This window comes from Phascolarctos cinereus, unplaced genomic scaffold (assembly GCF_003287225.1).
Source record: "Phascolarctos cinereus isolate Bilbo 61053 unplaced genomic scaffold, phaCin_HiC Scaffold_2;HRSCAF=192, whole genome shotgun sequence".
Classification (NCBI taxonomy): Eukaryota; Metazoa; Chordata; class Mammalia; order Diprotodontia; family Phascolarctidae; genus Phascolarctos; species Phascolarctos cinereus.
In genome coordinates, this window is record NW_027555625.1 from 63,072,415 (window position 1) to 63,087,571 (window position 15,157).

The 15,157-nt window shown below is 42.3% G+C and overlaps 1 protein-coding gene across 1 annotated transcript; it reads right to left on the reverse strand.

Moving 5' to 3' along the window:
• Window positions 1-365: 365 nt before the first annotated feature.
• LOC110210444 (pyrethroid hydrolase Ces2a-like) lies at window positions 366-14,785 on the reverse strand. The gene is made up of 8 exons (XM_020989422.2): window positions 14,687-14,785; window positions 13,708-13,806; window positions 9,803-9,943; window positions 7,498-7,572; window positions 6,180-6,327; window positions 4,676-4,798; window positions 2,301-2,379; window positions 366-1,404 (listed from the first exon to the last, which is right to left on the reverse strand). Exons 1-8 carry the CDS (start codon window positions 14,747-14,749, stop codon window positions 1,221-1,223), a joined length of 912 nt encoding a protein of 303 aa, XP_020845081.2. The 5' UTR covers window positions 14,750-14,785; the 3' UTR covers window positions 366-1,220.
• Window positions 14,786-15,157: the final 372 nt, after the last annotated feature.

A 15,157-nucleotide genomic window follows, 5' to 3' on the forward strand; every position in this document is an offset into this window, starting at 1 on the left:
AGTGATAAAAATGTTTTGACAATTCCATATTGGATTTTTCTAAATGGAGAGGATGTTTTGGTACCATATAACACTGCATCTCAAGGAAATGCTACAGCCAACTTTTACAAGAGCTGGTTGTTAAATTTTCAGCATGAGCATTTCTACCTCAGAATTGGCATCCCCTGCAAATTGGTGTTTGGGTCATTGTTTTCTTGATTTCTAAACTTAAGAAAGTAATGGAGATACTGTGAATAATATAACTTGAAAGTATATCTTGTGGGGTTTTCAGAGACCTGGTTGTTAAATCTTGACCAGCAGACCATGCCTGTATCCTGTTAGTAAAAGATATTGTTGTCGTGAAATATCTTGTTAGCATAACCACTCAGAGCAGAAGAAAGATTTCAATTCATTTTGCAATTTTATTTTGAATGAAAGTAATCATGTACAACAACTACATTGAATTTGGCTTCACAGATACTAATTGTCTCTGTGCTGCTCCTTTGCCAGTAAAGAATCACTTGACTTGCAGGATTATCTTGAAGTTTTCTTTACAAGACCCTCAATTTACTGCATTATCTCCCCAGAGAAGTGTTATCTGGAAAATGCTAGCTAATTGATGAAGCAGGACAGAGACATCCAATATTTTCCCCAGTCCCTGGAAGCAGCTCAGTGTATTAAGAAAAGCCTTCGATTTGGAGTCAGAGGACCTGACTTAGTGTCCGCATCACCTCAGACAAGCCCTTTCCCTTCTCTGGCCTTGGTGTTCATTCTTGTTCAATGATTTCTAATAACCCTTCCAGCTCTAAATCAATCATTCAATCAATCTTCACGTATTAATTCTTTCTCTACCAAATGGCCTAAAAGTACATTGACAGAAAATGAAACTACCTCCACTATAATTCTATGAAATGAACAAGGGATTTTTTCCTCTAGAGACATGGTGGAGTAGCTGCTCTAATCAGATTCCCATTGTCTCAGTATTGGAAGGTCCCTTTCAAATGAGATGGCATTTGTAAAATTATTTCCTTAGCACACTGGCTGGAACATAGTAATCATTACATTAAAATTTTTTCCTTCTGGATATCATTAAAATTCTTCTCCCAAAGCAACAACAAGTGAGAGTCAAAGTATTTCATTCAAAACTGCAGTATAGTGTAGATGATACCAAGGAACTGCTCAAAAGAAGTGATTGGGTGTAATTGGTCTTCAACAGTTGTAAAAATGATTGTGCTTAGAGATCACAGCGCCATCTGGGCTTTTTCTGACTGTGATTCTTTCATCTTCATAGGCACAGTCTTGGTCCAGAACTCCCACTTATCCTTCCTCAGGCTCTTTCCTACAGACAGCTGCAAATTCAGCTCCAGGTACTCTTCCTTCTCATCATAGACTGGCCAGTGAAAAAGGTCTGCACCATTTGGATCCCTGGGAGGAAAAACCAAACATTTAGAACAGAAAAGGGACAACCCATTGGCAAGTGTAGCAAGCCACTATCAGCTCAGCCTGGGAGCCAATGGAAGGTTGGGGTCAGCTGACAGTCGTGGTACCCATAGAGAGCTTGTTCATACATCCCAAAAGCAGTTTGGTCTTCACCTTTCCTGTTGGTCCTTTCTAATGCATTTGAAGTACAAAGTGCAAAGAGTGAAAGGACTTATGTAGCAAATAAGTAACAAAGTCAGAATTTGAACTCATATCATTGGACTCCATTTCATTGGGGTAGCTAGGTAGTACAGTGGATAAACCTGTACCTGGAGTCAGGAGGACTTGAGTTGAAATCCAGCCTCACTTACTTACTATGCTATGTGACCCTGGGGAAATCATTTAACCCTGTTTGCCTCAGTTTCCTCATCTGTAGAATGAGCTGGAGAAGGAAATGGCAAACCACTGCAATATCTCTGCCAAGAAAACTCCAGTTGGGGTCACAAATAATCAAACACAATATCACTGGACTCCACATCTAAGGCTTTTGCCACTGCCACCTAGCCTAATGTTTTCCAAGGGGGAAGAGAAGTCACTGACACTCAAGGGTGATGGTGTGGGCCAAGAGAGTTCCTTATATTTCTTGTTTTCCTTTCAAGATGCTCATGTGTGGGGTGAATCTGCCAGAGCAATTCCTCCCCAATCCCAGCCATGAACTTGGGGAAGGCTAAACTCGTTCACCACACCTTGCCTCATTCAAGCAATAGGTTGAATGAACTATTTTTTTTCCTGAAGAAATTTCAATCAGAGAAATTCTATGGAAGTGGGAAATGTTTATGTTCCTAGGAATAGGCAGTACGCCTCAGGGAAACGGTAGGGAAACCAAGGGGCAGCTTTCTCACCCGTGACGGGCAAAGTTTGCCCAGTAGCTCATTATCCTGTAGCTCAGGAGCTTTTCCTCTTCTGTTGCGTCACCTACATCTAGAAAAAGAAAAAGAAACATCTGGTTAAGGTCAAAATGCAGACCCAAAGGCCTGCTTTCCTCCAGTCCCCAGGCCCAAATACCCAGTCACTTCTGGTCTGGCTCCTGAACTGATCTTCTATCAATAGTTTCTTTCATGCCACTCCCTTCCCAGAGGGCCTCCCAGGGCTTTTGTTGGCCTGCTTTATCTGACTCCATAACTGAGTCTCTTCCCAAAAGACAAAGTGATGCAGCTGGTCTAGAAATCAGAAGGACTCAACTTCTAATGCAGCCTCAGACACTGACTAGATGAGTGACCTTGGACAAGTCACTTAACCACTGTCTGCCTTTTTTTCTTTGAAAAATGGGGATACTAATAGCACCTGTGGCTCTGGGTTGTTTGGAGGGTAAAAAAAAAAAGTGGGATATATTTAGAATGTTTTAGAAAATACGTAAAAATGTTACATAAATGCTAGCTATTGTTATAATATTGATATTATTATATTGATATTGTTATATACTTATATAATGTTATAATAATAAAGTATATTACATTATAATTTTATAATGATGTTTTATTTTATGTAATTATGATAATGGTTTGATTGATATAAATATTATGTATGTTAATAATTATCATTATACTAAACTACAATAGTATAGGACCAGCTCTGGTAGCTGGAAAGACTTTGCATATGGCCCCTGTCCCAGAGAACACCAGTTGTTCAAGACCACTGCCTGGGGCAGTGCAGACAGGGTCAGCAGTGGTAGTTGACCCCTAAAGTAGTGAATTCATTGGCAATGGAAGTCATGAAACACATGAAGGTATGAACTGGCCTTCCAGTTATGCCAGGACAGGAGTAGAGAGGTGAAAACAGGGAGAGAAGTCTTCCCAAAAGACAGATTTGGGACCATCTACAAACATTAACTCCAAAGATTGTTAAATGCGAGACTTGTCCAACAATCAATAAATGGATGCACTGGTAGAGGAAGTGAATCAAGAATAGCTGAAGAAAAGGGAGGAAGAGAAGAAGGAAGGAGGAAGGAAGGAAGGAAGGAAGGAAGGAAGGAAGGAAGGAAGGAAGGAAGGAAGGAAGGAAAGAAGGAAGGAAGGATGGAGGAGATAGCAGGAGCAAGGGAGCAAAAAATGGGAGGAAGGGAAGAGGGAAGAGGTCCAGCACATTTGGGCAGATGCACTGTGAACAATTTATGGAAGCACAAGGAAAAGAATCGCATAGAATCAGATGGCATAACAGAGTCTACATTACAAGAGATCATGAGGGTATTAGTGAGGTCACTGGTCCATTGACATAGGGAAACACAGATGGAAATGTGTTTTTTTGTGTTCATGCTTCTCTTCTGGGGAGCAAACTCCAAGAAGTCAGAGACTGTGTCTTATTTATTTTGTGTCTGCCCCAGAGATGAACAGAGGGCTCCGCATGCGGGATGTGCTTAATCATGTAAGCTGAATTGAACAGAATAGCTGATTTAACCTCCTGATTCAATTCACTTGAAGAAACAGTCTAAGTTAGGGGACTTGCAAGACTGATACCTTACTCTCCAATCACTCAGTCAACCAGGTAACTGTTAATTGCCTCCTCTATCCCTGTCACTGTGCCAAGGGTTGGAGATACAAATACAAAGAACAAAAGATGAAAACAAAAACTCTTCTTGGCAGCTGGGCTGCTATTCAGTGCCTCCTAAGGGAACCTGGATTTGGGCTCAGACCTGCTAACTCTGTGATATTGATAAGTCTGCTCCTCTCTTTGAACTTCAGTTTTCTCTTCTGAAAAACAAACACAATCCCTCACTTCCCCACACCCCGACCCTCACAGGGTATTTGGGAAGATCAAATAGCAGTTAGATGACAGGTGGACTGAGTGCTGAACATGGCACCAAGAAACCATGAGTTCAGATGCTGACTCAGACCCTTAACTAGCTCTGTGACTCTTGGCTAGCCAAGGGTCACCTTTCTCAGCCTCCGTTTCCTCATCTATAAAATGGAGATAGCATCAGCACCTACTTCACAGGACTGTTTTGAGGCTATGAAATGAGATTGGCACATATACAAAGCTCTTTGTAAGCCTTCAAGCAGTGTAGAAATGCTAGCTACTTTTACCTGTTGTTATTATCATTATTAAATGAGCCAATACATGGGAAGGTGCTTTGGGGTAAGGTAAGGAATTATTATATGTTTTGATGTCAGAGAGATTAAAGTAGATGATGGAGAAGGCAGACCAGAGGCTGCGGGATTCTGCCCCTTCTGCTCCCACCCTGGCCCACAGCTTCCCTCTCCATCCCATCTCCACTACTTACAAGACTCTCCAGAGACAAAAGAGGCCTCATCACCATGGTCTGCTTTCACAAAATCCGGCTTGACTCCGTTAACCCTACTTGGTCTGTGCTGAAATTCGTAAGAGTAGACTGGAGAGCTGGGACCTAGGCAAACATAAGAAATGCCCGTGGTTAGTGACATATTGAACAAAGGGCAGGGCCACATGCCAGGGGCCCCTGGCGTGGTTCCCTCCTTTGGGGGGGCAGGGCGATGGTAACTGGCCATTAACAGACAAGCTCCTTGAGGGCAGCCCCTTAACAAATCCTGTCCAAGAGTGATGCTGTGAGGCAGGAGAAGTGCTGGCATCCAGAGTAACAGGACCTAGGTTGGAATCCTGGCCCTGTTATTGACTGACTACAAGATCTTGGGTGAATCCTTTTGCTTCTCTGAGACTGATTTTTCAAAGTAAGGTAGAGAAAATAATCCCTGGCCTGTCTACCCAAGAGGGAAGGAGAGGGGAAGAAAATAAGCATATGTTATTCAATTGTTTGTCAGTCGTATTCGACTTTGCGTGATCTCATTTGGGGTTTACTTGGAAAAGATACTGGAGTGGTTTGCCATTTCCTTCTCCAGCTCATTTTACAAATGAAGAAACTGAGGCAAAGAGGAAGAAGGACTTATACAAGGTCACAACTAGTAAGTGTTTGAGGCCATTTTTGGAGTTGGGAAGAGGGGTCTTCCTGACTCCAGGCCCAGAACTCCATCCACTGTGCCACCTAGCTGCCCTATGAATTTGCATTTATAAAGCACTTATTTTGTGCCAGACACTGTGCTAAGTGCTTCGCAAATATTATCTCATTGAGCCTCACAACAACCCTGAGTGCTGTTATCATTTCCATTGAAGAAACTGAGGTAAACAAAGGTTAAATGAGTTGCTGGGGATAACACAACTACAAGGTGTCTGAGTCTAGATTTGAACTCAGGTTTTCCTGATTCCAGGTCCATGCTATATCCACTGGGATGAGGTTGTTGTGAAGATCCAGGTGGATAATGGACGTAAAGTATTTATGATAATAAAATATTCTAGCTAAGGTTCTTGAATTATCTTTTTACAGTTCAGCATTTTTATAACATAATGATAGCATTAGGTTCAACCCAATTGGTTTCCTGTGGTACGTATTTTATTTTATACATTTAAAAACATTACTCTGGAATGAATTTTTAACTTTCCCTGGAGTTCAAAGGGGTCCACAGTGCATACTCACAACAAAAGTTAATAAGATCTGCTTATACAAATGTAGGTTATTATCGTTTATTATTATTTGTAGATAATGGTCACAGAAGCCCACCCCCCCCCCCAAATGCCTGATGGGGATATGAGAGAAGAAGGAAGGTGAATGAGGGGTTTATCCAGTCTGGAGGCTATGACAGCAAAGCCAGAAGCAGGAACCTCCTTCTGCATGAGTGAGTGGGTTATATAGAAACATTGCTCTGGAGAGGAGACATTCTTACTCTGATTCTGAAAAAGGTCATTGCCATACTCACTGTCTTGATATTTGGCCAGTTTGAGAGAAGGAATAACGAAGATGAAATCTCCCACTATTTCCTGGAATTGAGCTCGACATTCTCCCGGGTCCTCGGTGTCTCCTAAATACTCTTCCATCACCAATGGCACAAGTTCAGAAGGCATACACTGTAGGAGACCCAGGAGGAGAGAGAGTAACAGAAAAATGAACATATCTGGCAGTGGATTGTTTGGGGCTGTTTGTTGGTGGATTGTAGGGAATAAGTAAGTGAGCTAGGTGGTGCAGTGGATAAAGCCCTAGAGTCAGGAGGACCTGTGTTCAAATATGACCTCTGACATGTATTAGCTATATGACCCTGGATGACTCAATGAATCTTGTTTGCCTCAGTTTCCTCCTCTGTAAAACGACCTGGAGAAGGAAATGTCAAACTACTCCAGTAACTTTTCCAAGAAAATACCCCAAAAAGGTCATGAAGAGTCAGACATGACTCATCAACTAAACAACCACAAGGAATAAGCCCACACAAGCTTGCCTGTTATTCATAGGTCCTGGACCTCATTAGATCTTTTTACAATCTCCCCACCAGGGCCTGCCTTTTAAGGGTTAAATTCCTCAAAAAGATACTAGACAATTACTTGTTGGGCATGGTGTAGAGAGGATGTCAGCATCAAGGAAAGAATAGAAAGAGCTGGTGTCCCCAAAATCCCTTTCCACTCTGTGACTATGAAAGAAGGAAGTCAGAAGGGGGAAGGACATTCGCTGGGTTTCTCCTGAACTATTTCAATGGCCTCCTGATTGGTCCCTGTGCTTCAGATCTCCCCCCACAACAATCTATCCTCCACTCATCTTCCAAAGTGATTATACATGCACAGATCTAAGCAATATACTCCCTCCCTCAACTAAATAAATTCTAGTGAATGTCCATTACCTCTAAGATTAAATATAAACCCTTCTGTTGGGTATCTAGAGCTTTTAGCAACCTGGCCCCATCCAGTATTATTATATATGATTATGCTCCTCACACTCTGCAGAACAGGTATGTCAACCTTCTGGTTCTACCTCTCACCAATGCCTTTGCATTGGTGAGACTCATGTCACGCAGTACCTTCTACAGAACACCTTTCTTGGTTCCTCCCTCCTCCAGCTGCTAGTCCCTTACCCCTCCCCCAAGATTTGTTCTCTGTATGTTTTCCAACTATCCCTGAAGTACAGGTTATCTCCCTCACAGAATGTAAGTTCTACGAGGCCAGGGACCATTTCACTTTTTCCATATGCCTAGTCCAGTGCCTGCTACTTAGTAGGTGCTTGAAAATAAGCTTGATTAACTGGTATCTCACCAAAGCTGGAGTTTGCAATGCTAAGTGGACACTTTCTTTATCCATGTTTTCCTGAAATCCAGGAATGGCATGTTCCTGTGTAGAGAAAAATGGTGCATTGAGAATGGTCCTTAGAACTTTTTGAAATTTATGCACTTTTTTAAAGAATCTAATCCAAGAATCATTTTACCCTTTAAGGAGGAATTAGTGCCATAGATTTGGTTAGGATGTACTGAATAATGGCCAATACCACTGAACAATTCTCAAGATATTTTGCAAAATGACAGCAAAATGGTGGGTAATGCCAAGTATATAATCAATAGTGGTCATAGTTTCTACGTAACAACCAGTGGCCTTAGACGATGATGGATGCTTACTATAATACATGATGTTGGAAATGATGCAGGCAAATTCTATTTTTCTGATTTGTGTAAATAGACCAACTTTACATGCACATGCTTAAGGATGCAGCTGATAAATGGTTGTTAATACCATGTCATATTCAAAATTAATATTGAGCCAGTGGCCTTTAGATGTGATGATCTGAAGTCCATGGGAAAGAGACCTGGTCTCCCATCAGGAGGCCCAGGTTCTAGTCCCAGCTGTGTGACTGGGGTTAAATCAAGTCCTTTCTGGGAGATTCAGTTCTCTACTTTACAAAATGAGGATAAACATCTTAATGGTCCTACCAGCAGGTAGGGATATATCAGCAGGTATATAAAAAAGTTTTTCATAAACTATAAAGTGCTGTGTTAATATCAGCTGGTATTATTAAATGTTCATTTAAAATAAAGAGACTTGAGGCAGCTCGGTGACACCTGAGTCAGGAAGACCTGAGCTCAAATCTGGCCTCAGACGCTTACTTGCTGTGTGACTTAGGGCAAGTCACTTAACTCTGATTGCCACCAAAAATTTTAAAATTTTGGAAATGAAAAAACTAAAACAAAAGAAAGAGACTTGTAGAGTATATTTTAGCCAAAAAGACATTGACCTTTCTTGGGCTTCTGTTCCTATACTTCTAAAGAAATTTGCACATGAAATGAGTTATTCATTGAGAAAATAATCAAAGGTCGAAAAACTTGTGATTCTTCAGGGAAGCCTGTTTAGGCTAACTTTTCTCATTTTAGAAAAGGCCAATTTACAGAAGAGATAAGGTCAAGATGGCCAGCTAACACATTAGATCACAGAATCAGGATCCAAAATAAGGACTTGACAGGCTAGCATGTTGGACCAACCGCACCCAGTGGGGTCAAATTTAATGGGGAGAAAGTTTTCCAGTCTCAAGATGAGGGAGGCATGGTTAGACAGCAATTTCTTTGAAAAGGATCTAGGGATTTTGGTGAACCACAAGCCCATAAGGAAGCAACGGGTTAATAAGGCAACGTAAAATGCACTGTGACTTTGACCAGTGTTAAGAGAAGCACAGCTTCTAAGAATACGGAGGTGAGAGTCCCTTTGTGCTCTGCCCTGTGGAGGCTACAGTTATCTCCTCCACATAGCGACTTTCCTCATCGTGGTTTCAATATATTACAGGTAGGAGTAAGCAATTAAATGGGAATCTGTGGGAGTTTGCTAAAGCCACAGATGACAGGCAAAGACCAGTAGGTGACACAGAAATTGTTTAGTAACTCAGAAATGCAGAAAACATATATATGGTATTGTATAATATCAACACATGTTATCCTTTAGTACCACAATAATTCAGTCTTCTCTGGTAAAAAGGACAGGGAGTCAAAAATATTATATAGATTTTCTAGATAGTGGGGCACTGCACTTCAATCCACCTGATGTGGATGGGATAACTGTACATCTGGAATCTTTGGTTCAGTTCTGGGCATCACATCTGAGGCAGGAAATAGGGAAGCTGAGAAGGGGGTCATGGTCTTGCCATATAGGGACGGGTTAAAGGAACTTGCTTTGCTGGTCAAAGAAAAAACTTGGGGCAGGGCTGACTTGATAGTTGTCTTGAACTATCTGGTGGATGGTCACCTGGAAGAAGCATTTAATTGGTGTCATTTGCCCTAAAAGCAGAGCTGAGAACAACAGGTAGCAGTGTAAAAAGAAGCACATTTCCACTTCCTGTCATGGTGCCCTGTCCAACCGTGAGAGCTGCCTCAGGAGCCAGGAGGTCTTCCCTCCTCAAAGGTCTTTAAGAAGAGCTGGATGGCCATTCGTCCAGGGAGTTATAGAAGAGATTCTCCTTCAACTCTGGCTTAGATTCCATGGACATCAAGCTCCTGACCTAATCAGAAAGTCTATGATTCTGTAGAGAAGCTGTGGAGATCAGAAAGAAGCTGGCACTGAATAGAACATACTAGAATCTTACCTGTGGAAGCAACCAGCCATATTCGTGGTTGTTGACACCGATAATGGAAGGGACGTGGTTGAACTCTCCTGCAGCCAGCATCTCTTCAGGATGTTTGGGGAAGAATTGTCCATCAACTACACTAGGGATTACATCCAAATGCTGAAGAAAGAAGCAGAATAAAAAAAAATGAAGAAAAGGCAAGTCAGTCTCCATAATGTCCCTTACTTGTATCACTTACTCTTCATTCCCAATGTTACCATCCTATTTTAGACACTTTTTACCACTTACCTGAACTGTTTTGGTTTTTTTTTTCTTTTGGAGGCAGTGAGGGTTAAGTGGTTTGCCCAGGGCACAAAACTAGTTAGTGTCTGAGGCCAAATTTAAACTCAGGCCCTCCTGACTGCAGGGCCAGGGCCATTGTACTACCTAGCAGCCCTCACTTATCTGGACTCTTGCAATAGTCTCCAAACTGTCTCCCTATCTCCATCTCTATGACACAGACACAAACACACACACACACACACACACACACACACACACACACACCTTCGTCATCTCAGATATGCCTATTATAATCCACTGAATTTAAAGGGAAAAAAAGTCCCATTACTCCCCATTACCCAAAGAAAACCTCTAAGACTTCAGGCTGGCATTCAGAACCCTCTCTTCTACCTTTCCATCCTTATCTCATACTATTCAGGCTCTAGCCTGTGCCAAGTACAACATGTTTCACCAACAATAGATTCCCAGCTCTCCACTGAAAGTCAATCACTTTTTCCTACCATTCTGCCTTGGCTCAGTTCATTCCTTATGGCTAGAATCAGCCCATTGCTACCTGTCGAAATTCTTCACTTCGTTCAAGAGCCAATGTGACTGCCTCATCTTCCACAAAGCCTTCTCTGATATGGCAGCCAAAAGGACCCTTTCCTTCCTCAGAGTTCCCACTAGATGTTCTTGTGACTGCCTCTGTGGACGTAGGGTCCGTTACCTGTCTATGGCACAAAACCTTCTCCCCTAAGAAGGGGAGTTCTATCATGGATTCATCCCTTATCCAAACTTTGTGTCCCCCCAGGTCAGACACAGAAGCTGCTCCAGAAATGCTTCTGGAATAAATGGCAGGAGTGCACTCTCCTCAAAGTCAGCAGATCTGGATTCTAGTCCTGGTTCAGCCACTAATGCACTCTGTAACTTTAGGCAAATGACATCTCTCTGGTTTCAATTTTTTCTCCTATGAAATGAGTGCATTGGACCAAGTTATTCTCAAGATCTCTTGCCATAAAGCTTCCTGAAAGGGAGCATTGAAATTGGGCTTTAACAAATGGGGAAGAATTGAACAGACAACGGAGGGCTAGGAGAGGCAGCAGTGGGAGGGCGGAAGGAACACTGGATGGAAGATTGGGAGGCAACTGGGCTGGAATGCCACGGGTAATGTTTACTGACTGTGTGATGGTGGAGAAGTGGAGAAGTGGCTGCCTCTAAGCTCTATGCAGGTTTGTTGTTGTTCCGTTATGTCCAAGTCTTTATAACCCTGAGGACCATAGCACACAAATACAATCCATGGGCTTTTCTTGGCAAAGATACTGGAGTGATTGGCCATTTTCTTCTTCAGTAGATTAAGGCAAACAGAGGTTAAGTGACTTGCCTAAGGTCATACAGCTAGTGGTCTCCTTGACTCCAGGCCTAGTTCTCTATTCATTCAGAAGTTTACCCAACTATAAAACAGTAATACTGATTGTTGCACTTCCTACCTCATGGATTGTTATTGAGAAAGTCACTTTATGAACTAGAATGGCAATAAGAAGGGAAGACTTTACAGACACGAGACACACCTGAACAAAGGTACAGAGGTAAGAGAGCATAGGGAACAATAGAAGACAAAGGATAGATGACTTTTGCTGGAGCATAGAGTACATGCAGGGAGGTAATATAAGATAAGGCAGGAAAGCCATGGAGGCACCAAACCATTCAGTATCTGAATACCAGGCTTGGGTTGGACTGAGAGTCAGGAATCCTTTCTTCTCCCATCTCCTTGGCATCTTCTGTGGCTAACATGAAACTGGACCTCCCAGGTGCTTTGGCAAAGGATATTCATAAGACTGTAGATTTAGAGCTGGAAGGTGCTTTAGAAGATCATCTGGTCCAACCCTCTCGTTTTCCAGGTAAGGAAACCATCATCAAATCAGTTTGAAAAACATAATAGTTTTCAGATTGAAGGAAGAAGAGCCAATATGGCTTATGGACAGAGTAATTAGAGGTAGGGGGAGCTAGGTGGCACAGTGGACTGAGCACTGGCCTGGAGTCAGACAGACTCATCTTCCTCAGTTCAAATCTGACCTCAGACACTTATTAGTTGTGTGAGCCTGGACAAGTCTTTCAGCCCTGTTTGCCTCAGGTCCTTAATGAGCTGGAGGAGAAAAAGGCAAAGCATTTCAGCATCTTTGCCAAAAAGAATCTCAAATGAGGTTACCAAGAGTCAGACACAACTAAAAAATGACTTAACAATTAGATGCAATTAGATCTGGTGTTGATATTTAATCTGGCTCTAACACTTACTGCTAAGTGAATTCTTTGAGGAAGCAATGTGATACAATGAAGAAAGATCCTAGTTCTAAATATATGGGGTCACATAGCTGTCTTAATATTTATGAGGTGTGTGATATTTGGCAAAGTCACTTGGCCCCCCTCAGGGACTCAATTTTCTCCTTTTTAAATATCCAGTCAATACATCAATTCACACACTGTCCTTGGCTCTTGGGATACAAATAGAAAAGCAAATGGCTCCCTGACTTCCTGCTGTTTACATTTAATGACTCTAATTGCCAAGTCTGAAATTTGGAAATGGCATCATATTTATACTACCAATGGCAAAAGATTGTTGCAAAATCATTGAAATGAGATACTGTATGTAAAATGTATGTTTATGAAGGGAATATTTAGATGAGAGCTATCAATCCCAGGGCATAGAGAGAGTCTTCCCACCACTATGATTCTTTCTTCCAAAGATCCATAGGGTATTAGATATGAAAGGTGACTGAGAACAGAATACTGGAGGGAGAAGGGGCCACCAATACCGCCACCACCACCACCAACATCATCTGCATCATCAGCATCATCACATCATTTATTTAGTGCATATTATGTGCCAGGCACTGTGCTAATAAGCACTTTATAATTGTTATCAGCTGATCTTCACAAGAACCATGGAAAATAGGTGTGATTCTCATTTCCATTTTATGAATAAAGAAACTGAGACAAACAGGTTAAATGACAGCTAATTTCTGAGGCTAGAGTTGAAAGCAGGTCCATTTTCCCAGCACTCGAAACTGTGCCCACCAAGCTGCATCCTCTGCATCTTAACTTATAGAATGTTACGACTGGGAAAAAAAGTCGTGTAAAGTAGACTAGCAGGAATGGAAGGAAATTTGGAACAAATAATGTTGAAACCCAGAATGTTAGAATCAGATTAGAATGGATCCTTCCAGCTCTAAAGCCATGATTCTATGAACAGAGAATGCTTGAGTTGGAAGGGTTGTGAGACTAGACCATGAAAAAGCTCAGAACCATAGAACCTGAAATGTTTAGAACACAGAATGTTGGAAGGATTCTTAGGACATAGAATGTCTAGTGTAGAAGGGATGGAACCTTAGTACACAAAAAAAGTTAAGAGCACAGAATATTGAAGGCAGAAGAGATCCTAGTAAGCAAAATATCAGAGCTAGAAAGTATCTTCAGATCAAGAATATTGGAGATGGAAATATCCTTGAAGACCATCTAGTTAGTAGGAAGAAGCTGAGGCTAAGAGAGTGACATTCCCAAGATCTTCACCTCAATACCACCCAATCAAGGTTGAGTGTCCAGCTCTCCCCTAAGCTGTTTTGGCAGTTTGCCTTGGCACTGGAACCTTTGTTTCTCAGCTTACATACCTTGGCAATGGCCAGGATCTCTTCTTCAGATTTGCTCCTAAGGCACTGAACCATGGAGGCAGAACTCTGTCTGTCGCAAGCAGACAGATTAGCAATGGCCTGAAAAAGGCACCCATAAAGAGTTAATATTCTCATCAAGAAACACCTGGTGTGTATCACAATAAAGGAATCTTTTCATACTCATCAGTAATCTAGCAAAGGATCATTTCAACAGGTGATGATGCAGTAATGGTGAAAAGGAGACTAAGGTGGAATCGGTCTGACCACCAAAGAGGTTAAGTCCCCCAATCACAAGCCTTCTCTACACGGGGCTCAGTGACCACCAGTGGGGATAGGGATGGTCAGGGGCAGGTTACAAAGACACAGCCCCTGCTTCCAAAGAGTTTACCATTTCCTTAGGGAGAAACGATCTAAATATCAATAAAAGACACATGATTGGGTCTGGAATGTTGAAAGAGCCCTGAAATTGTCTCAGAGACTTAAATTCTGGTCCCAGTTCAGTCACCAACTCATTGTGTGACTTTGCCAGATTCACTACAGACAGCTAGACAACTTCTGAAGAGGTAGAAGGGACCTTCTAGATCATTGCATTTTGGAGGACTTTTCCTCCTCTTCAGGGGATGTCAGAAAATAGAATTTGGACCTAGAAGGGATGTTACAAACCATCTAATTGAATCAACTTTTACAGAGGAAGAAATTCAGCCCTCAAGAAGGAAATGCCTTATCTAAAATCACAAATACAGCCAGGAACTCAATCCTCCCTCTCTGTGCCTCAGTTTCTTCCTCTGTAAAATGAGGGTGTTGGACTAGATGGTCTCCATGGTAACTTTCAGATTGAACATTCAATGGCATTCCAGTGTACCTTCTTATAGCCCAGGAAAGCCAGAAGGCCAATGGGACACTGGGACATGGGGTTGGGAGGCCAATAAGCCTAAGGAAGGATACAGGGATTGCAAAGACCAAAGAACGAGGAACTTACATTTGTAACCGTTTCTGAGCTGCAAGAAAACAAGGTAGGGACGAAGGCCACACCACTCTGCATGATCGCTCTATGGAACAAGCCTTTGGACAGGGGGGACAGAACCTGGGGAAGCAAAGCACAGCAGAGGGGAGGAGGAAGCAGTCATGGGGGGGCCCAGACACTCCTGGCTTAGCAGAGATAGAGGAGACTGGGAGTCTGAAGGCCAGGATTGTTATTTCCCCTGCCACACCCCTAAGGTACCCATATTGGACATTCCCCAACAGTGGCTTCTCTATGGAACCCTGGTCTTTGAGTCCTTTGGCACAGCCAGGTCTTTAAGATAGTTAGACAGAAAAGAGGCTAAGTAGCTTTGGCCATGGCCCAGGACTCTCTGGGTGGTTCAGTAATAGGGTATGATAAGAAGCCAGTGGTCTGTAATCCAGCAATGCTGTTCCTATGCCCTGCGTCCTTATAAGGTCACATTCTTTA

What these genes read in the sequence shown, in the direction of transcription:
- LOC110210444 (XM_020989422.2), bottom strand. Translation starts at nt 14,749, where the DNA reads ATGCAGAGTGGTGTGGCCTTCGTCCCTACCTTGTTTTCTTGCAGCTCA. An exon ending in AGATCCTGGCCATTGCCAAG is followed by an intron (nt 9,944 to 13,707) that starts GTATGTAAGCTG and finishes TTCTTTCTTCAG; the next exon opens with CATTTGGATGTAATCCCTAG. An exon ending in ATGGCTGGTTGCTTCCACAG is followed by an intron (nt 7,573 to 9,802) that starts GTAAGATTCTAG and finishes TTCTCTACACAG; the next exon opens with GAACATGCCATTCCTGGATT.